The following is a 22,028-nucleotide window of genomic DNA, read 5'->3' as shown; positions in this document are numbered from 1 at the left end:
ACTTTGCCTTCATCATGATCATAAGCAGCAAAAGATGTGAAAAATTAATAAGTAGAAACAAAATTCAAACGAGAAAAACAGAAAAGATAAATTTTGAGATAAATTGTGATAGCAAAGAACAAAAAAAGTGGAGAAAGAAGGAAAAAAATTTGCCGAATCATACCGGGAAGAATGAATGAATACGCAATGATTGTGTTGATGATGACAATGATGAAAAAATGAATGAAATTCAATTCTTTGAATTGAATTTTTTCTCTTTCTCTTTCGCATACACATTTCCCTTAGCTGTTCGTTTCAACATTTTTTTTTGTTATTTTTTTGCTTCATTTTCATTTTTTTCGCAGATTTTTTGGCATATAAATTTGAATAACTTGTGTGTGTATGTTGAAATTTTAGCCAAAATAAAATAAAATGAAACCTGCCAAAGTTTCCACTTAAATCTTTTTCATGGTATTTCAATGAACAATGAACAGGAGAATAAAAAAGAAAATAAAATTCTCTCCATTCAATGAACGGTATATGTTTTCATATTGACTGCATTTCTTTTTTTCTGCTGATAAAAAAATTTTTGGTAATAATATGGAATCAAAAAAATAAAAATAAAGAAAATATCGTCCAAGTGTCGTGGGTGCAAAAAAATAAGTTGATTTGGCAATAAAAAGCTATTTTCTATCCGTATAATAATGATGATCATCATAATAGTTTTAAATGAAATAGAAATGGATAACAATAAGGATATATGGAATCAGACATGGTCAACCTGTACTTATGGAAATAACAAAAAAGAATGAATTTATTGTATTACAATTATTAATGATATTATGATATAAAAAAACACATATCAAATTAAATAAATTGTTGTTGGCATTATTCATAGAAAATTATTATTTAAAAAATTTTCATATTTGAATTTTTTTTCGAAAGACGGATAACAAATCTATCACAAGAAATTAATATTGAAACATTTAAGGTTAACAAAATAAAGTATTATTTTTTTTATTCATTTTTTTGCTCATCCAAGCATAAAAATACATAGACAATCTAAAACAAATCAATTGGATCAAGGATTGTTTACAAATTAAATTAAATTTTTTCCATTTATTGAAATAATAAAAATATTTTAACAATGAATGAAAACACCCGAATCGTATGTTGCCGAAAGATGGGGAAAAAAAGAAGAGCATTCTCTTTTTGGAATAGAAATTCATTTTTAGCCTGAATTCAGTGATAATAAAATTGATCGAAAGAATTCAGTATTTAGAATTGGTTTCGTGGAAATCTAATGGTAGTTTTCAGATGTTATTGTTTTGGATCACGAAAAAAACTCTATTTATATCAGTCCAAATAGAATATAGATATCAAAACGAATGAAAAACATTTCAAAATGTTTTCTACACAACGAAAAAAGTAATTTTTCCAACTGTTTATAAAACAATACAAATAAACTCCGAAAAAAATAACAACAAAATCCAGAATGGCCTATAGGCTTAATGATAACAAACAACTGCAATGGTGTAAATGAGAATAACAAAGACTGTCCGCAAGAGAAAACATTTCCATAGAACTATCCCGAAAAAAGAAAATTCTTTTAGTTTTACAACACATTCAGTTATTTATTGAAAATATGTTCACAATGTAAGCAGGCCATTGAATTTGATTAGAAAATAAATCTTGTCCATTTGAAAACAACAAAGAAGTGAGAAAGAGAGAGAGAGAAAAAAACATAATATTTCAATTGAAAAATATTTATCATTATTTACCCATCTGCATTCTATTTTTTTTTTTTTGTCTGAGGCTTCTGGTAGTTACATTAACAATGTGTTATTTTTATTTATTATTATATTCCAGAAAAAGTGTATCAGGAATTTTTTTTTTAGTTTCACAAAATTGAAAAAAAATCATTCAATGCCGTACAAACATTGTTTAAGACAATAGACACGTATTTTATGTAATATGGTTTATGTTTCAATTTTTTTTTTTGGATGGCCATCAGATTCTTACTTTTTTGGTGATTCGTTAAACAATATATAGCCTTTACCATCATCGATATCGATCACTAATGATGGATAGTTTTACATATTGTTTATATTGTCAATGATTTTGTTATTATCCAAACGAAAAAAAAGACAAACATGTAACAACAACAACCGCAACATGTATGATGATAAAATGATATTTTCACCTTCAGATATTCAACAAAAAAAAACGAAAACAAAAATCTGGTCGCCACACTTGCAGCAACAAAGGGATTTACTATAAACATTAAGTAATAAACTTTTTTCTTTTTTTTTGTTCACTTTCACTAATAATCTGTCTGCACGACATTATGTTTTGCCAATGGATAGCAAAAATAACAATTCCAAAGCATTTTATCTCTTCGAAAAAATTTACATTAAATTTTCTTTTCTATCCTTGGATTATTGTCTTATTTAAAGCCTAAATTATTCATTATCTTTACAAAGAAATCAAGCGAAAAAAAATCGTTGGACAAATCTCATTTGTTTTCCAGTTTTTTAATGTAAAGAAAAAATTTCTTGAGAAAAAATGATTTAAAGAATGTTAGTAAAAAAATCCTGCATGATGCAATAGAACACAAGAATTTTCACAATGATAATCGAAAAAAATCTCTCTTGTTTTCTATGAACAACATTCAAGTAAATCCCAGTTGTAATATGTTGTCAACAAAATTGACAACGAAAAAAAAAGAAAAAGAAAAATTTCATTATCAAGTTTGTTTTCTTCATAAGTTTTGAATGCATTTACGAAAACAATCGAATATAAATTTGGATTGTCAATCATTTCTAAAGAAAAAATAAATATAAACACAAATTTGGCCACATTCATTAGATTGTGTCATCATCACATTTAGAATTGGATATATTCATTGGAGAATTTTTCGACTACATCAAAAAAATAAAATATTTCGGTGACAATTTGACAATCATAAAAGGACAGACACCTATTATTTTCAATTTTTTTTCATCGTTTTGATTTCGTTGAAAAAAAGACAAATTTATTTCCTTGTTGTTGTTTGAAATTGCTTCTATTTGAATGAATTGAATTTTGCATTAGAGAAAAACGGTGATAGAGAGAGATATCCAATGTAAAAGATCAATTTGTTCATCAGGAAAAATTGAAAATTTTAATTAGAATTCAAATGCTTTTTGAAATGATAATTTGCTTTACAAATGGAGAAAAAAGAATCGAATTCCTCATTGCTGAAAAAACAGGAGTCAGACAAAACTAAAAGTCAAAAAATGGGAATCTAAATTATCAAATAATAAGAAAAAATGAAGAAAAAGAAATTTTTATTTTCTTAAATCCCAAAAAACTATGAACCATGTTAAAATAAGAAATAAATGAACAAGATGACTGACTTTTTATCAATGACTCTTTTTTGTTGCTGATTATTCGTTCAAATCAACGAATCCATCATTCGGGTTAGTTAGTAGTTGAGATATTATTCAAGCTTATGCGAAAAAAGATAGAAATAAGAATCTAATTAGAACTTCAACAACCAACCACGATACGATGACACAATGTTGATGACGATAAAGACGAATACTGAAATGATGTAGAAAAGCAATTAATTTGTCTAAAAAATTCTAACAGAAAAAAACTACCGAAACAAATTTATATAATGTAAAACAAAAAAAAATGTGAAAGATCAATCCTACAATATTCATTTAATAAATGAGGATTCAGGCAAAAAATGTTGAGAATTTTTTCCTTTTTTTCACATATATAATTCTCATTATTTTATTGTATATTGTATTCTAAACATTATTAAAGGTCCGGAAATTGTAAGAGATAAAATGCTATGAAAATTTGGAAAACCCGTGGCAAAGATATCATGAAATGAAATGAGAATATTTGAAAGATATTCCTATAATAGGAAAGATTTATATGAATGAAATATTCATAGGTTTCCATTACATTGTTGTCATTGGTAATTGATAGCTATGGCACTGTGAATATATTCAGTGTTGAATAATGAGAAAATTCTAAATTCAATTCTTAATTTTACTATTTCAGTGTCATTGAATTTGGAAAATGAATTAGATGATAAAAGTAAAAGAAAGAAAAATTAGATTGTCACAACCATAATTTGATTGTCAAAATCAATTGACAATGAACATTAATGAAAAATAATTGCAGTTTTTTTCTGAACTTTCTATGTTTCATTCACATTGTCGATATTCAAAAATAAAAAACAAAAAGCCAGAGTTATTTTATCGGCACAGAAAGAATGAACAACGAATTCCAGGATAAACAATGGTAATGATATAAAATTAAATCAAATGATGAAAGTTATTTGTCATTTCAAATCAAAAATAAAATAAAAATAAAAAAGATAGATTATAATCCTCCCATTTTTTTCATCATTTCATTGTTCTCAATTATTGGCCATCAAGATAATCAATTTCGAAAAAATTCTATTAATCAATCAAAAACAAAAGAAATAATGAAATTGTAATATTGATTCTTTCGCTTATAATTTATCGAATTGAACATTTTCACAAAATATACAGGAATTTCAGAAACAAAACACTTGTCATTGAAATTTTCGTTTTTTGCTTCACATTTAATTTGTTCATTTTCCAGATTCCAAAGAAATTGACCTGAAAAAAATCGAAAAAATCAATCGATCGACAAATAAACAGGAAATAAATAAAAACAAAAGAAATCGGTTCCTGATCTAGCAAACAAGACATTTTTTTATTGTTGAAACATTTAAACAGTGATGAAGAACAAAAAGTTTTTTCTGCTTTTTTCCACATAGGCAAAAACGGGGATTCGATTCGCATTACTACTTTCTTTTTTCACTGAATATTTTAAATTCACACGATGTATTTGATTGAAACATCTCATTGCTTGTTACGATCGAATCTTTATAATCTTCATAAAGAAAAAACACTGATCAAATTAAATCATAAAAAATCATTTCACACGAAAAATAAACAACATAAAAAAAGTTTAATCGAATCTCGACAAATACAATGAATGTGAAGAGAAAAAACAAATTCTTATCAAAAGAAAATAAAAATCGAAATGAAATCAAACCAAAAACATCGTTTTATTTGAAGGTCAGATTAGTTCGGTCGGCAAGGACATATAAAACCAATTTATCTTCAACAAAACATCCAAAAAGAACATTGACTAGATCAAAATTCTTTGAATGAATGTTTCGATTTTTGCACCAACAACAATCGTTTTTTAGTTCTATTTAGTTTGTTCATCAGATGAAACAAAAAAAGACCATTTTCATTCATTTTGGTACCAAAACAAAGATAATTCCGATTTGTGAGAAACAAAAAAAAAAATAAAATAAAAACAATTCATTTCGATTGAACTCATTTCATTCTTGTTTGTTTTTTGTTTGTTGGTTTAAAGTTTTTTATTTTTATTATCATTATTTGAGGAAACAAAGAAAAAAAATATGATTATGTTCCAGTAACCAACGAGAGAGATTATATAATCAAAATAAATTGCCAATGTATTTTGTTAAAACAGATACATCGACCCCTTTTTTCTTTGTTTCATAATCATAATCTTGAAACTATGATAATGATAAGTACTGAAAGACGACGAGTAGAATGAAATGAAAAAACCCGGAATTATGAAGAATAATAAAAATAAGAGAATCAAAATGAAAAATTATATTTCGTTCAACAATGTCAGTTTCTAACAAAAAAAAACAAGTTTGTTTGTTTCTGAACAATCTGTGAAGAATCTCTATTGCACACTTTCTTTCATTAATCATTGTGTGTGAAACAAGAACGAAGAATGATATGAATGATGTAACAAAAAAAAAACGTTAATTTTTAAAAACAAGGTTCCCAATATCTGTCAAACTAATATAGCATTTATTTGGTTAATAATAACACAGAAACAACATCATCATAATTATCATTAACTTAATAAAAACAACAATCACTGATAAAACATTGAATGATGAGTATCTAGATTTTAGATTCTGTTGAGCATTTTTTTGCATGTTACCATATGAAATATGATTTTATTGTTTTTCACATCAGAAATTTGAATCAATATCATAAATTCTGAGAGAAAATTTTGAATTAAATATTTTATTCGAAACGCGGTTGATAAAAATGATTCTGTGTATAAAAAACGAAACTGAAAAGTTTTCTGGAAGAAAATTCGAAAAAATAAAGAAAAAATTCCCGACAAATCAATGATTGACAAAGGAAAAAGAAATCAATTGCCATCGAACAAATAAAGACAAAAGAAGCACACTGACACTAATCACGTGGTTATACAATAAATGAAATTTCTATTTCTATTTCATTATCGTATTTTATTTCAATTCAGGTTGGTGATTTTAAGGTTTTTCAAATTTCTTTTTCAATATTTTAATCATTTTTGATAGTTGGAAATTTATCATTTGTGATTTGATCAAACCAGGCGTAATAAGATCGAACATTCTAAAAACCTTTTAACAATTATTGTGATGATAATGATGGGTTCTAATCCATCACTGGCCGATATTGTGGGATTTGTGTTATCAACACTTATGTTTTTTGGATTAATTGTGTTTTTGATCTATCTTATTAGATACTTATGTGTGCGAATAGCCGCAAATGCTACTACTGTCAACCGAAGAGTGCCGCATGCAATCTACACTACGACGGTAACAACTCAATATCCGCCGACACAGCCACCAGTTGTTGTTGGAACAAATTCTTCAATGCCAGTACCAACACAATTTTAAAGATCGTCATTAAATCAAGGATTACCACCGCCTACCTATGAACATTCATTGATGAATCAAAATAAAATTTAATTTTCTTTCAATCGATACACATTTATGATGTCATTTCGAATTTATTTCTTTTCTTTTTAATTTTTATTTTGTCAGAAATCATTTATAAAAAATGTTTGAAATTGAAAATGAAATGAAATGGAAAACAATTAACGCCGTTCAAAAAAACCAAAATGAAACCGATAAAATCCATCAACGTTCGAAATGAACATTAATTTGTAATTCATTCATTAATAATAAGTGCAGGAAATGTAAGTGTGATAAGAAAAAATCAACTACAATGAATTTCGAAATGTAAAAGATAAAAGAAAAACGATCAATTTAATCAAAAAAAAAAAAAAAATTTTTGCTATGAATTCATTTTAAAATGAAACCGAAACAAAAAAAGAAGTTGGAAAAGTTAAACATAGAATGCTAAATTCAATAAGAATTTCTGTATGATCATGCTCAAATGATCAAAGTCAAATCATTTTTCAAAATTTTTGAGAAAAAAAAACAGAATAATTTATAATCCACTATTCAATTATCGACAGAATTATCCACAAAAGATTAAAACAGAAAAAAATTATTGCTTCTAATACGTCGGAGCTAAATTAATCACCAAAGTTTTCTCGTTTTGTTTATGAAATCTTATGGATGAAATGATTTTGATGATAATAATGATGAAAATTGGCTAGAAAGTAAACAAAGATTAATTCGAACAACAGCAATTTTTATTTTTCTTATCGATTCGAAATAACGATAGAAGATTATTCTAATGGTGATTGGAAAAATATTTTCCGATTTGTAATGAAGAAGAGAGAGAGAAAAAAAAATTATCGTTGTGATAGGATTTTACCATTTCTTTATTTCTTTGTAAATGTTTCTTTAATTCCATTGAATTCAATCTAATAGATTTATTAATATGACCTTATGCGTATATATAGAAAACAATTATCCAAATGAAAAAAAGGACAATATTCTCTGTCAATTTCCGTTCAATAGAATGAAATATGAAAAGCGTGAAAATATGAAAATTTAAGGCGGAACAAACAAATCCATAAAGAAAAAAAACAGGACCAACTATCAATTGATAGAAATATTATTAAAATTTAGTCATACAGATCCAAAAACAATTCTTTTATGATTAAATCAATCAAAATCTAGGTTCATTCAATTAGGTGATGAAATATGATCCATATATTTTCAAATTGTAAAATCAATACATCGGCCAATATATACCAAACGGAATTCCATCGATCAAATCGATGATGTCATCTGATGGCCAGGAACAAAAAAAATGAATCGATTGAAGAATCAATCAATCAAATCACATTTTGTCCAAAACCAAAAAAAACGGATTTAAACAAAAATAAAAGAAAGTTCAATAGATCAAAGTGAAACTAGCTAAAATAAAATGGATACATCAAACTATCCGATTAATGAGAAAGCCATTTAATCATTCGATTCATTATCATGTCGTTTAGTAGTGCGTGTGTGTAAATGTATCGAAAAATTCAGTAAATGATGATAAGATAACTTATTGCAATCCTAGCAAAGAATAAAAAAAAGGAGAACAAAACGAAACCAAGCGAAACAGAAGCAAAAAAACGAAAATGGTCAAAATATGTCATCTACAATATGATCAATCGATCAAATTGAGTTGCCCACAAACATGCCACCGGGTGTGTATCGTTTGTATAAATAAATATGGGTTTCAAAACAAAAACCTAAAGTCTGTGTTTTTGAAAATTTCTTTTTTTCCACTTGACCAGAATTGTTCTTGTTTTAACAACATAAATGTGTGTGTATGTAAGAAAAAAAATCAACTAATTCAACCAGAAACCAAAAAGCTTTTTGATAAATAATGAAAGAATTCTGAAGAAAAGTTTCATTTACGACAACAAAGAAATGAAAAATCTTAAAATTTTTACAAAAAATTTCATTTTTGTCATCGAATATTTCGATTGCAAAAAAAACAGATTTTAAAGTAAATTTCATTCAAAATTTTATGCATTGAAAGAAAAAAATTATGATTCATAGTGATTCAGTCGAGAATCATATTCCATTAGATTTGGGTAAAAAATTAACATTGAATTTCAATGTCATAAGAAGCTTTCAGTTTTTTTTTTTATTAGAAATATTTTCATTTCCAATCGTCATTTCATAATAATAGGAATTGTTAAGAAATGTAACCTGTCACCAATAGTTTTAAAATTATTTTTATCCCGAATCGAGTCCAATCTATTCTATTCTACTATATTCAAAAATAATAATTTTTCTCATTTTCATCTTTTTTTTCAATAGAAATAAATAAAGATTCTATTATCTGTTCTTATTACCTAATGAAATAGCATACACAGTCGCACACACACGCGAAAACTTTCCGTAAATAAATTAAGGAAACGAATCACATTTACACCAACGCATAATATCATAATTACCATCATTAAGATTATCGATTATAATTGGATCGAATTAATGTCATTTTTTCAATTTCGCAGACCGACAAAAAAAACAAACAGAAATTTCCATTTCCAAAATAAATAGAAAGGAAGAGAAAAAATTATTTGTAATTATCATCATTATAAAGATTAATTATATTAATAGTTAGAAAATAAAAACTAAAAATAGAAAAAAACAAAACAATCAAACGACTAACTGGTGTAGAATATTAACAAACAAAACGAAAATATTATCTGTAATGATGATTTCTTCACTACTGGAATATCTAAAACATTCAAATGAAAATAGAACTAATTAATAATTATATTACTACCACTTATTAATGGCTTAAGAATTTTTTCGTTTACTTTAAAAGATCAATTTAATATAAGATATAGATTATTGAATAACGATAACAAAACTCATCAACATCATCAAAAATCAATTTCATTTCATATCAACAAAAAAAATTGAAAGGTGAAATTCAAAGATCGATTGAAGTTGATAGAAAATAATCAGATAATGACTTTTTATTTATTTCTATAGATTTTCTTTGTTGTTGTTTGTTTGTATGTTTATGATCAAGAAATACAGAATCTTTATCTATTTTGAAAATATCAACGTTTGTTTGTGTGTGTTAATTGAATATATTGAAGATGCTAAACAATAAGTTTCTCATCAACAACAACAACAACAACAACAACAAAAATTCCGAATGCCAATCACGATTACTTTTACAACAACAACGAAAAAAAATTGAGGTAGGAACAAAATAGAATCTTAAAAATAAGACAATTTCAAACCATAACGATCATGATGATGATGATGATGATAATAATAATAATTCTTCATTGAATTCTGAAATTATCATTGCTCTATCCTAATAGAATTTCAGTGAAGAATTAACTTGAACCGTTGTTGTTCATTCTTATACGCGTCCACACAGAACAATGCAAGGATGTTTCATTTTAAACATTACGAACTTCAGATTTCCTGAAAGAAAAGAAAAGAAGTAAAAAAAGTTTATTTGTTGTAACGAGGAAAATAAAAAGCAAAGTTAGTTAGATTTGAATTTGATAAGGATAAAGTTAAATGTTTTTCCTATCCGAAACCCCGAATGACAATGAAAACACAACACTTGATATATACAATTGTAAACAATAGAAAGTGCTGCTGCTTAATTAGTACAGAATACAATGGATGAATGATTGGAAATTCTTCTCATAGTTTAAATTGGATAGATTGATTCTTTTAGAATGGTCATCATCAAACATCAAGATCGATATTGAACAATAATACAAAATCTTCTACAAAATAATTCAGAATTTTTTTGTTTGTTTGGTTTTCATTTGATTGTTTTCTGTGTTGATTTAACAATCATCATTGAAAATCAAAGATAGACTAAGTCTTTATATAAACAAATTTATTCCTGTGATAATCATAGATATTATAAATAGATGAAATTTATTCAATTATTAATTTCGAAAAAGTTAAAGTTCGATATAGAGAATTTCGAAGAAAGTAAACAACAAAAGAAAAATTTGATCTTAATCTTTTATTCTTGGAACAAAGAATTTCTTCCCGTTTTTTTCTAAGAATTCAGTCTCGATATCGATTAATTGAGGTGAGCATGTATTAGATGAAGTAAAAAATTGTTATGATTTAATTTAACATTTTTTTGGAGAAAAAAATCGATTGTAGATACTAGAATCACATTATATTCAAAACGTTGGCCTGTCAAATTAACTAATAAAATAATTAGTAACCGAAATCAAGATTTAAGTAAATTAGTGTCATCATTATTATTGACATAATTTATTTAATTATGAATTATTTTAGAATTTTTAGCTGATTCAAGTCATTTTTGATGGACAAAATATTTTATTATCCAGGACAGCAGTAATCATTATTACGACAAATAATTTCCAACAAAATGAAAAATTTTTGTTTTTTTTCAATTTTGTTGTTTGAAAAATTCCAAAATGTGTTTACATGAATTCAGTGATTGCGAATTGAATAAAAAACAATGACAGAATTTTAGTTAGTTATGTATGAACAATAAGAAAAAAAAATTAAACTGTTCAAGACAAAAGAATCGGTAACAGTATGGCCATCTAGTGTTTATTATTTTTATTTAAATTATCACACTATTAATTTTGAAAAAAATTCTAATTAAATTTTATTTGATTAAAGCAGAAAATGTTCGCTTTGGATTTTCGCCATCATTTAAATACTGGTGATCATTTAATTTGAATGTCGTGATTATGATTTTTCAATCATTTAATATGTTCATAGGATTTCTCCATCTGATTGTAACAATCGCAATTTTTGACAAAAACGTAGATGCTTTTATTTTGGCCAATAATACAGTCAACAATCCTCATAATCATAATGTTAATGATAATATCAACAATACAATCATCAAACAAAATGATAATCAATCGGAACTATATGTAACATGTGATTATGAAACACCGTCTTTCAAATCAATGGAAACAGATATCAATGATTTATTTACGTCTACAGCTTTACATTTCTGGTTCAATATTTTTCCAATAATTTTAGCCACAATTGGCATGATACTTGCATTCGCAATGCTCGCATATTTTATGAGGAATAACTTGCCTACTGAATATCAAGAAAATCTAAAAAAACTTCATTCGAAAATAACAACAACAACAACAACGATAACCAATAATGATCAAACATCATCGTCATTAGGTTCAAATCAACCATCATCATCAATTAAAATTCATTTATCATCGGTAACGATTCCATCAACACCATCATCCTTGGAGGATTAGTATCTTCTTTTACGATAAAAAATATGTTCTTTCAAATACAAACTACAAGATGGCGTTATTTTCTTTTAGTTTGTTAATATGGAACACAATAATGATCCTAAAATGTTATTATTCTTGATTTTTTTTTCATATTTTATTAAAATCGAATTCAGATCAACAGAAAAACAGTCTAAATTCAACAATGAAATAATGTTCACAATTTCATTGCGATTCTAATTCCTCGATCACACAAATGAATAAAGAATAGAGATTTTATAAAAAACAAAAATAAAGAATCGAATTAGTTTGAAGAAAGAAACAAAACGATAATGATGATGAGGATGTTGAATCATTCTGGAAATATGGAGGCACAAGAAAAAAACATTTGCTTCTTTCAAATCAAAGTAATTGTTGCCAACATTTTTAGACACACAAATTACATGATCTTACCATCCAATCCACTATAGCAGTTTACTGTATGATAATTTGATTATTTTCATACACAAAAGCTCAAAGCTCAATGACATTTTTTATCTTTGGTTCAAATCCTACAAAAATTAGATGTTTTTTTGCTTGTGTATCTTCAATTTGATTGGTTTGTCTGTTTCTCAATTCTTTGTCGCGATTCCAATTCTTTTTTTCATGACAAATCCATTGACGAAAATATTCTTTGATTTTTACAGAATCGTGCACTATTTTTCTTATAAAATTGTCTAATTTTTTTCTTCATTGAAAAAATCAAATATTTCAATGTCCACATATAATATTTTTCAATTCATGGATGATTTGTACTTTAATAGTCATCTTTTCTATATCATTCTATTTTCAAATTCAATTGAAAGACATTGCCCACCCATGGATCCCAATAATTCACTGATAAAATTATTAATGATATTTTACTCTAATTAATCCAATTGAAATGTACACAACAATCAACAATGAATATTGAGCTATATATAAAGACAAAATATTAAAAAAAAACATAATTGTCCAGATGTGGCCCATTTTTTTCTAAAAGTCATTCTTGAAAAAATTTATTTAAAAAAAAAGTCATACATTATATTGTTGAGAAGTAAATGTTGAAAAGATCTTTTTCTCTTATATATATGATATATTGCGATTCAATTCATTCAACCAGATCACATCAGAGGCAGATGGTTGACTAATTGAATTCTAGTTATTTTCGAAGATTTTTTCTTCTTCATAACTATGCTAGTGATGATAATGACGAAATCGAATAATCGAGTTGACTCCATAACTTCAGCCGATGATGAATATGATCGAAAGAATCGCTACCGTTGTTGTTGTTGTTGATTATGATGAACGTTTAAAGATTCTATGGATTAAAAAAATGAATGCAATGAAATGGTTAGTTGAATGTAAATTGAATAACGACGACAGCGACGAAGATGATGAAGAAAAAAATCATAAGAACACATTGACGCACAATGTGAATTGTTGTGTTGGTAATCAATGCCATCGACACTATGATGGATCGTTTTAAAAAAAAGAATATTTTCCCTCAGTTTTTATTTGCCACACATCCTCTCATTCTTTCAACATTACAATAATCGGTAATTGAAATACAGGATGGAATAACAATGGTTCCAAAAGAGAGAGTGGGAAACAGTGAAAAAGCCAAGAACAAGAAGAATTAGGCAAGAATTTTTCACTTCTTTTGTTCACTGTTTTTCAGTTTTTTTTTCTAAAAAAAGTTTTTTTTTTTTGGTAACGACCCATGGTCTTTTCATTTTTTTTTGTAAATTTTTTTCATTCCACTATTATCATCATTATCATCATCGTTGAATGCCTGGTATTTTAAAGTTCCTGGTGTAAATTGTTGGTTGTAATATTCAAAATATGTCACCCTGTTCTAAAAAATAATGGGTGAGCAAAAAAAATGTAAGATTTTATGTTCATTTTGGTTGTTTGACAAATTTCATTTTGATTAGTTTTTTTCTCACTCAAATAAATTATCAATATATCAAAGAAATCGAAATTGCATCATGAAAAAATGAATAGTTGGGTGTATAGATTCCACACGGTTATACCGATAACCGTTTTTTGTTTTAGCAAAAAAATTGAAGATTTTTTCATTGTCTCAAAATGGATTTTATTAAATCTGGGTTTTTTTATTTTTTCCCTTCCATCATCTTCATCATCAACATCCATTATTAGTGTCAAAATTCTACTAAGCTTGGTCAACAACGATGACAAACAATGAAATAAAAGTGAAAAAAAGTGATAGAAGAAGAAAAAACTTTTCAATTTTCAGTAATATGACAATGAAATTAAAAAAAGATGATGAGAAAAAAATGAATTGAAATCTTAAAAGTTTAATTTTTTCGCGTTATCCATGATTCCATTGTTTGATTGCTTGATTGTTGGGGGAAACAACATCTTGACTTTAACTCAAATGAAAATGACAAATTATAAAAATGAATTTAAGGTTTTAAAGATTCTATTCCCTAGAATCAAGGGATTTTTCCCTTTCAAGTAATGTTTTTTTCACTTGTTTTCTTTGTTTCTAATAATTTTTTATCTTTGAAAAAATTGACTTTCAATTGTACCATATACGACATCATATAGGCAAATCATAAATCAAAATTTTCTTCTTCTTTCTTTTTCATTCAAGTAATTTGTCAGTAAAATATATTTTAAAATAATTGAATATAACTGTGCAAAATGTTTGGCATGAGTTTAATGCCGGATATATTACGGATACCGTTAGATGAAAGTGTTTCCAAAAATTTGTAAAACAAAAATTTTGACAATGATGGTTGAAAATCAATGTGTGTATAACATGAAATTGAACGAGAAAAAAATTGGAAATTCAATTTTACTAACAACCAAATAATTGTCAAGAGATCTATTCTACGTGGATGTAGAATCAGTGTGAAAGTTTTGATTTTATGTTTGTTTGGTTCGTAATTCTGTATACTGATTTTTTCGAGTGGTGAATGAAAATTTAATTTTGGTTTTGAACATTTAGCTAAGTTATCTCGTTTATTCTTTTTTTTACTAGATCAGGTCCAAACAATTTGAACATGTTGTGTGTTAACATAGCAACTGTACAAAAAAAAAAACAATTTGACATCCATTTTCTTTTTGTCTTCTTACAAGACGAATAAGATTGTCAAAATTGTCTGTCCGAAATTCATTTTGAATTGTATTTTTTTTCGCTTGAGAAATTATGTGAAAAAAAACTTAATTTTCTTAAATCCATAAATTTTCCTTATGGATTTAGTATATTGTTTTTAGCTTTTTTTTGTCGTTGTTCTAGCTAGGTTTATTATTATAAATTCATTATCATAATCGGTTTTGATAAAAATTCCTTGTTCTAGTCATTATTAAACATCACCAGATGACGACAGATTGTAATATTTTTTTTGTCTTCATATTTCCCTTTCATTTAATCTATATTAAATGATCTTTATGTTTATATATTAACATCCGGTTGGTTGTATCAATGATTTTTTTTACCCGGTTATCGAATTTGAATAAAAAGAAAAACTAATATATAGTGGAAAAAATACCGGATTTAAAAATGAGTTATTACCAAATCGCATATAGCTTTTGTTTAGTTTTGTAAACAGAAATTTAAACTTACTGAATGTATGTAAATGATCTGTAAACTGTGACGCTTATCACAATATAAATATCACCCTGGCATGAGATTCAGTCTTTTATTTGTTTGGGAAAAAAAGGTTAAAAAATCGATATCTTTCATCATTGTTTCTTTGAAATCAAACAGACAAAAGTGAAAGAAATCGATATTTTTTTCACTTATGACATAAAAAAAGTGTGAACAATAAAAAAAAAGAGAATAAAATTGATTTCCATTTCCGAATGTAATCCATTTGTTTTATTTGTAATTTTCTACTTTCCCCTCCTCCGACATAGATGCGGATAAAAAACATCATTCAACGACTGTATTTCAGAAAAAAAGACAGAAAGGTATGATTCGATCATATTGTTCAATAATCTTGTAGACAAATTTCATATGGAAACTATTATTTATTATTTTGTTTGTTTTTTTTTGAATTTTTGGCGAAATCATTCGTCTTTTTTTTATGAATATATTTTTTTCTCGATAAATGAAATCTTTATAATTTATGTATTTCTTTGTGATGATTTCAAATAATAGTATATGATCACGAAAACATATTGTACTACAATGATTATTTTGTTGTTGTCTTGTTAATGTAAATCACTTTGTGGAAAAATTTTCAAGCAAGAATTTTTCCTTTCATTTTGTTTTTGGATTAATTTTTGTTGTTGAAAATTCGTTTTTAGCATTTCACAACCGTCAATCATAATCATTTGTTGTTATTGTATTGGCGCGCATTTGTATGTAATTTGGAAAAAAAATTTCCTTAATGATGTGCGCAATTTCTCAGGAACAAGTATCATCTTCCTTATTGATCAATGCTGCCAGTTTTTTTTGGAATTTTTTCCTCTTCTTCCTTCTCGTACTATGGGTTAAAAGTTTTATTTCTATATATCATAGTGATTAAATGCAAAAAAAAACTACTTCTTTTTTTCGATTTTTTTCAACGGTTATTGTAAAAAGAATACAGTTTACCATACGATCACTTTCAGTCATGATCATAATTTTATTGTCATCACCGAATTCTATAATCAAAAGTGATCGTCTCATTTCTTTTCATATTTGAAAATTCTGACATCTTGAATATTTATAATTAACAAATTTGATTTGATGTTTGATTTTTTTTGTTCTCTTTCAATCTACGAAACAATAGAAAAAATCTGAATATCAATCTGTTTTCAATGTAAGTCAACCCAAAAATTTTTTTTTAAAATCATCTATTTTTTCACATGTGAATAGTCAGAATATGTTTTTAAGAAAAAATTGTTTGTTGTTGTTGTATCTGATTCTATAATTCTACTATTTTTGCTAAATTTATTTATTTATTTCTTACAAAATTTAACTTTTCTCAACCAATAAATGTTATGTTTCACTTAGTCGAAATGAAACAAAAAAATTATTTTTCATTTTTGCCAATCTTCTTTTCAAAAAAAATTCGATCCAACATACAATAAAAGATCTAGTTTTGTATTCGGAAGCGTATATATTTTTAAACTGAAAGCCGATTCAATTATAAAAGATAAAAATGAAAATATAAAAATCCTTTATGATCTTAAAAACTTTTCCTGATGAATTATCCATTACTCATTGCAATCTTTAATTTTCTTCATTTTTTCAATGTCAAATTTTTTCATAGTTTTTTTTTGTTTATGAGAGAATGATAATCGGATTTTGTTTTTAAAATTTAAAACTTTGGGAAAAAAACATCTTTTCAAGGAAAAATGAAAACAAATTGTTCGATTTTTCTTTAATTTAATAGAAACGAATATATGAAACGATCAAAATTCTTATTTCATATTTCATTTCAATGTTCATCTTATTCGAATGAATTGGCAACTCAATTCAAAAAAATAGCTTGGTTTTTCTCTAATTTCGATTTCGAATGACATCCTTTGTGCATGAAAAAAGTTTTTTTTTGCCATTTTAATTGCCTATTTTTTTCGATTCGGGACATATCGTTTACGGTATAGTAAATTCCAAGAATTGATTTCTCTACTCATCGCTCATTTCAATTGAATGCCAAAAAAATTATCATATTAATAGCTGATGATGATGATGATGATGATTAGATTCATTTAATTATAATAACAATGTAACAATCATCTTTTCAGCTACGTTTTCTAGTCATTGTTGAAATAAATTAATAAATTGTTTTTTTTTCCTTTTTTTCGCAACCTATTTCTGATAATCATTAAATTCTTTCATTTGGAATTTGAATCCAGATTGATTCATGAAAAAAGTGAGAAAAAAAAGTTTCCAAATATATTAAATCGGGTAGTGAAATTAATACCATATCATCATTTTATCCAATAATAATCTAAAGATGGTGAAACCGGTGTATTCATATTGATAAAAATCAAACACTTTTTTCGTTTCCTTTTATTTGTATAATAAACTATAGTGAAAATTATTTTTATATTTTCGGTCATTTAATATCCAGTTGAATGATGAATGTGGTCATCATCAAATGTGGCTATATCGTCTACAATATTCTTTTTTGGCATTGTGTTGTTATTCATCTTTTCAATTTCTTATACGAGGCTTATATTTATTATTATTATTCATCATTCTTGAATGTAAGCAGTGATGAATAAAACCCATTATTTGTTTCTTATTTTTTTTCTCCAAATTATTCAGCAATATTAATTTCGCAAATCCATTATTCTCTTTTCCCTAGTGTTTTTTTTTCTTCTTATTTGTCTATCGATATATTTCATTTTCGTTGTGTCCGAATGATCTACATTTCGTTTTTTTTCATTCATTTGTTTGCCAAAATCTTCAATTATCGATTGATGAACAGAATACAAATATTTATCATCCATTTCTTTTCTTTTTTGAAATAAAAACAAGATAAAAAATAATTTTTAAAATTAATTTTTTTTTCATTTGCATCATTGATTATCTTCTGTTTCAAAGATTTTTTCTCCATTTTCAGTTTTGTTATTATGGAAATTTAAAGATGATAAAGTCCATATTTCTGAAATTTTACTATCAGTTAGGATTCAAGCTATCGTATCTTCATGCGATAAAGATTTGTGTGTGAAGCTTTCGAATGAGATTCTAGTTAAGTTTTTCATTTCTCAGAAATGAAATTGAGAATTTTTTTTTGAATTTTATTCTTATAAATTTTATTTTTTCTTAATCTTGGAAAATTTTTATGAAAAAATTGAATCTATAAGATGCCTGCTTGGAAATATGAGGAATCGCAAGCAGAATCATTGGAATTTTGTTTTTTTTGTTTGAAATTTATTTTCAAATTTGTCAATTTTTGTTGTTTTTGTTGGTTTCAGTATTATTTGTTCGGTTTGTTTGTTCAATCATTTGTTGTCATTCTAAGAATTTGATTTGAATAATTAAATTTCGTTTTTTTGAATGACTTTTGAAATTGAATTTTTTCGTATACGAACAACAAATAATAGACAATTTTTTTTCTTTTTTACATAAATAGAATGCCAATGGCTTTTTTTATTCTGTTTGTCTCAGCATTTATTATTACCATATTATGCATATGAGATGTTCTTAACTCGTTCGCTACCAGCGCTTGAGAAACAAATCTTTAACCACAGCCCATTGAATTTTTTTATAATAGAACTTTGAATGGCAATGATTTTAAAACCAACGCATATTTGTAAAAATAATTATATAAGAAATTTGAAAAAATCTAATCGATAAATAAATGTAAAATCTTAAACGACGAGTATTTGCATTTATGTAAAAACAAAAACGACGCAAATTTGATCAAATGTGAATACAAAAACCAAGCATATTCGATCTAATGTAAAAACAAAAACGACGCATTTTTGATCAAATGTGAATACTAAAACCAAGCATATTCGATCTAATGTAAAAACAAAAACGACGCAAATTCGATCAAATGTGAATACTAAAACCAAGCATATTCGATCTAATGTAAAAACAAAAACGACGCAAATTTGCGTCGTCGGGCTCAAAATAAAGAACTAAAACGACGCACATATGCGTCGCTGGTAGCGAACCTGTTAATATAAGTTACAATCGAAATATCGAATCCAAAGATTTAATTTCAGTTTGAAATTCAACCTACCTACACACAAATCTATAAATATTTACTGATATTTCATTTATAGGGGTTTCACACTAGCAGCAATGTGAATGAAATATTTCAAATGCAATATTTCACTACATTTCAGCCTTATGGACTGAAATATTGCATTTGAAATATTTCATTCACATTGCTGCTAGTGTGAAACCCCTATTATTGTTTTCTATTTATATTTTGGTAAAAAATATAAAGGAACCAAAATAATATGGAAATTGAATTATTAACAATTTATTTTCTTTTTTTTGCTGAAAATCTTTTTGTTTTATAAATATCATCGTAAAGTTTATCAATAAACATGTTAGGATTTCCTTCTTTAGTATTGTTATAAAAATTTAAATAAATCATGACAAATAACAAATCCTATTCGGATGCCTCTCTGAGACAGTGTGTTTGTTGAAAAATTAAATAAAAAAATCCTATCCGGTAAAAAAAAAAAGATTTTTTTTTTTGCACAGTTATTCATAGAAACCATGAATATTCAGTGTTGGTATAATCATATTTGTTGTTTTTGGTTAATTTTTTTTGTTATTTATTTGTAAGTATTTTTTCTTTGAATCATCAATTTTTTCAATTTATTGGAATGTCGAAAAAACAAAAAGGAAAAAATATGACAATCACAACACAGCACAGAATTCTGGCCATTTTTTTCAATAAAAAAATTATAATTATCCACCTCTGCCAATTCTTTGCTATCGATTTCAAAAAACGGATACATTAAAAAATGATTGTTTTCTTTGATTTCTAAAAACAAATTCTTGTTATTGTTATTATATTAATCCTTAATTTACACAATTCGCAATAACCGAATATTTTTTTTGTGTGTATGTGTGTTTGTATTTGTACAAATCGATATCGATTTACAAAATCAACAATCAAATCATTTTAAACACACATAGGACAGATGCTAAAAAAACATCATCATCATTATTGAACAATAACTACTATTGATTAAAGCTACTAGTATCAATGATGATGATGATGATAAAAAAGAAATTTAGTTTATTCTTAGTCTCTTTTTTTTATTCTTCAATATAAATTCATTGATCAGTAGCCATTTTATGATCGAATTCGAAGTAAAATAACAAAAAGTTGATTTCAAATGAAAAAAAATAACAAATAGGAAACCCTATTGTGCTTGAACATTGTGTTCATGTTTATCAAAATCATCATCATCATCATCATCGTCATGATATAAAAGAGAAAACAAAAACTATGGTCAGAAAATTTATGGCAATCTATAGAATTGATGATGATGAAAAAAATAAAGCTAAAAATATTGGAGAATCAAAAAAAAAATCGAATTTTCGATAATAATAATTATAAACAAAAAAAAAACACATATAAAATTAAAGTCGGAAATTTTTTTACGCTTCTTTTTTTTCTTTTGGCCTATGGTTTTCAATTCGATCGAATCAAAACACACCAACAAACAAGCAAACCGAACATATTCTGTATATATCTATGGCAGAAAAAAATGAAAAAATTCTAGCTGATGGCTTTTTTTCCTCGAAAATGGTCACTGAAATTCTGTGTGAAAAATACACATCATGTTATTTTGTTCTGGTTTGCAACATTCGTTTTTTTTGGGAAAACAACAAAATGAAAAAAAAACGTTGACATCATTTCAGCAAACGAACTAGAACGATGTTTTTTATAGGATTTTCGTTGTTTGTCATTTTTTTTCGTTCATCGTCTGGTAGCCTTCACCATTGATTGTTGATTTTTAATCGAAATCGACTAATGGGATGTTTTTTTCTAAAATCGAAGTCCAAAAGCTTCAACAAACATTTACCTCTTTTCCTGTTTCCACACACACAATCGTATCTTGTTTAAAATAAAAATGTGAAGAATCTCAACAAAAAACAACATGATAAAATCAGAAAACTTTTCATTTTTCGCTCCTTTTCTATCCTCTCCTAACCACATGAATAAAGAAAGATTTTCAATTATTCATATTAAAAAAAATTCATCATCAGAAGTAGCCGTTGGTCATTTTAAAACTTGTATTTATTTATTTATTTATCTTTTATTTCCACGAAATTTGTGTTTTTTGTCAAATACCAAAAGATGATGATGATTAACATCATGTATTCTTTTCTTGCGGTATTATACCCTTTTAATTTTCTTTCATCCATTTTATCACACTGTATATTGTTTTTGGAGATGTCATTATTCTTTTCTACACCATGATAATAATTTTTGCAATATTTTTCATTTTTGCTTTATACATCATTATTTATTACGATGATATCCTTCATCATCATGATACATGATGGTACATGGTAAAATGTTATGTTACAGAATAACATCAACAAAAACAAAAATCTCACATCGTTCATTCGTACT

General features: G+C 26.1%; 2 protein-coding genes and 1 long non-coding RNA gene across 5 annotated transcripts in view; all 3 read left to right on the top strand.

The window, feature by feature from the left end:
- The first annotated feature begins 6,129 nt into the window (after positions 1-6,129).
- LOC142646310 (uncharacterized) lies at positions 6,130-9,085 on the top strand. 2 transcript variants are annotated; one of them, XR_012847264.1, is made up of 3 exons: positions 6,189-6,333; positions 6,392-7,035; positions 9,071-9,085. It is a non-coding gene; the product is annotated as an uncharacterized LOC142646310 (long non-coding RNA). The 2 variants fall into 2 exon arrangements; XR_012847265.1 differs by lacking the exon at positions 9,071-9,085 and having other exon boundaries at positions 6,130-6,333; positions 6,392-6,820.
- Positions 9,086-9,645: 560 nt separating this feature from the next.
- LOC113788667 (uncharacterized) lies at positions 9,646-12,054 on the top strand. Of its 2 annotated transcripts, none has more exons than XM_075824920.1 (3): positions 9,646-9,969; positions 11,405-11,444; positions 11,504-12,054. In XM_075824920.1, the coding sequence occupies exons 1-3, from the start codon at positions 9,865-9,867 to the stop codon at positions 12,010-12,012; spliced, it is 654 nt and encodes a 217-aa protein (XP_075681035.1). In that variant the 5' UTR covers positions 9,646-9,864; the 3' UTR covers positions 12,013-12,054. The 2 variants fall into 2 exon arrangements, with proteins under 2 accessions (XP_075681035.1, XP_075681034.1); XM_075824919.1 differs by having other exon boundaries at positions 11,402-11,444.
- Positions 12,055-16,594: 4,540 nt separating this feature from the next.
- The window catches only part of LOC113799519 (uncharacterized), a 50,458-nt gene continuing 45,024 nt past the window's right edge, over positions 16,595-22,028 (top strand). The window contains exon 1 of the mRNA XM_075824922.1: positions 16,595-16,784. The gene's annotated coding sequence lies outside the window, so the exon portion shown is untranslated. The remainder of the gene's footprint in view (positions 16,785-22,028) is intronic.

Source organism: Dermatophagoides pteronyssinus, unplaced genomic scaffold, assembly GCF_027571235.1.
Source record: "Dermatophagoides pteronyssinus isolate colony J.1.1.1.1 unplaced genomic scaffold, Derpt_VIB-CSIC_2022.12 sq0002, whole genome shotgun sequence".
Taxonomy (NCBI): Eukaryota; Metazoa; Arthropoda; class Arachnida; order Sarcoptiformes; family Pyroglyphidae; genus Dermatophagoides; species Dermatophagoides pteronyssinus.
This window is presented reverse-complemented; position numbering and strand designations above follow the sequence as displayed.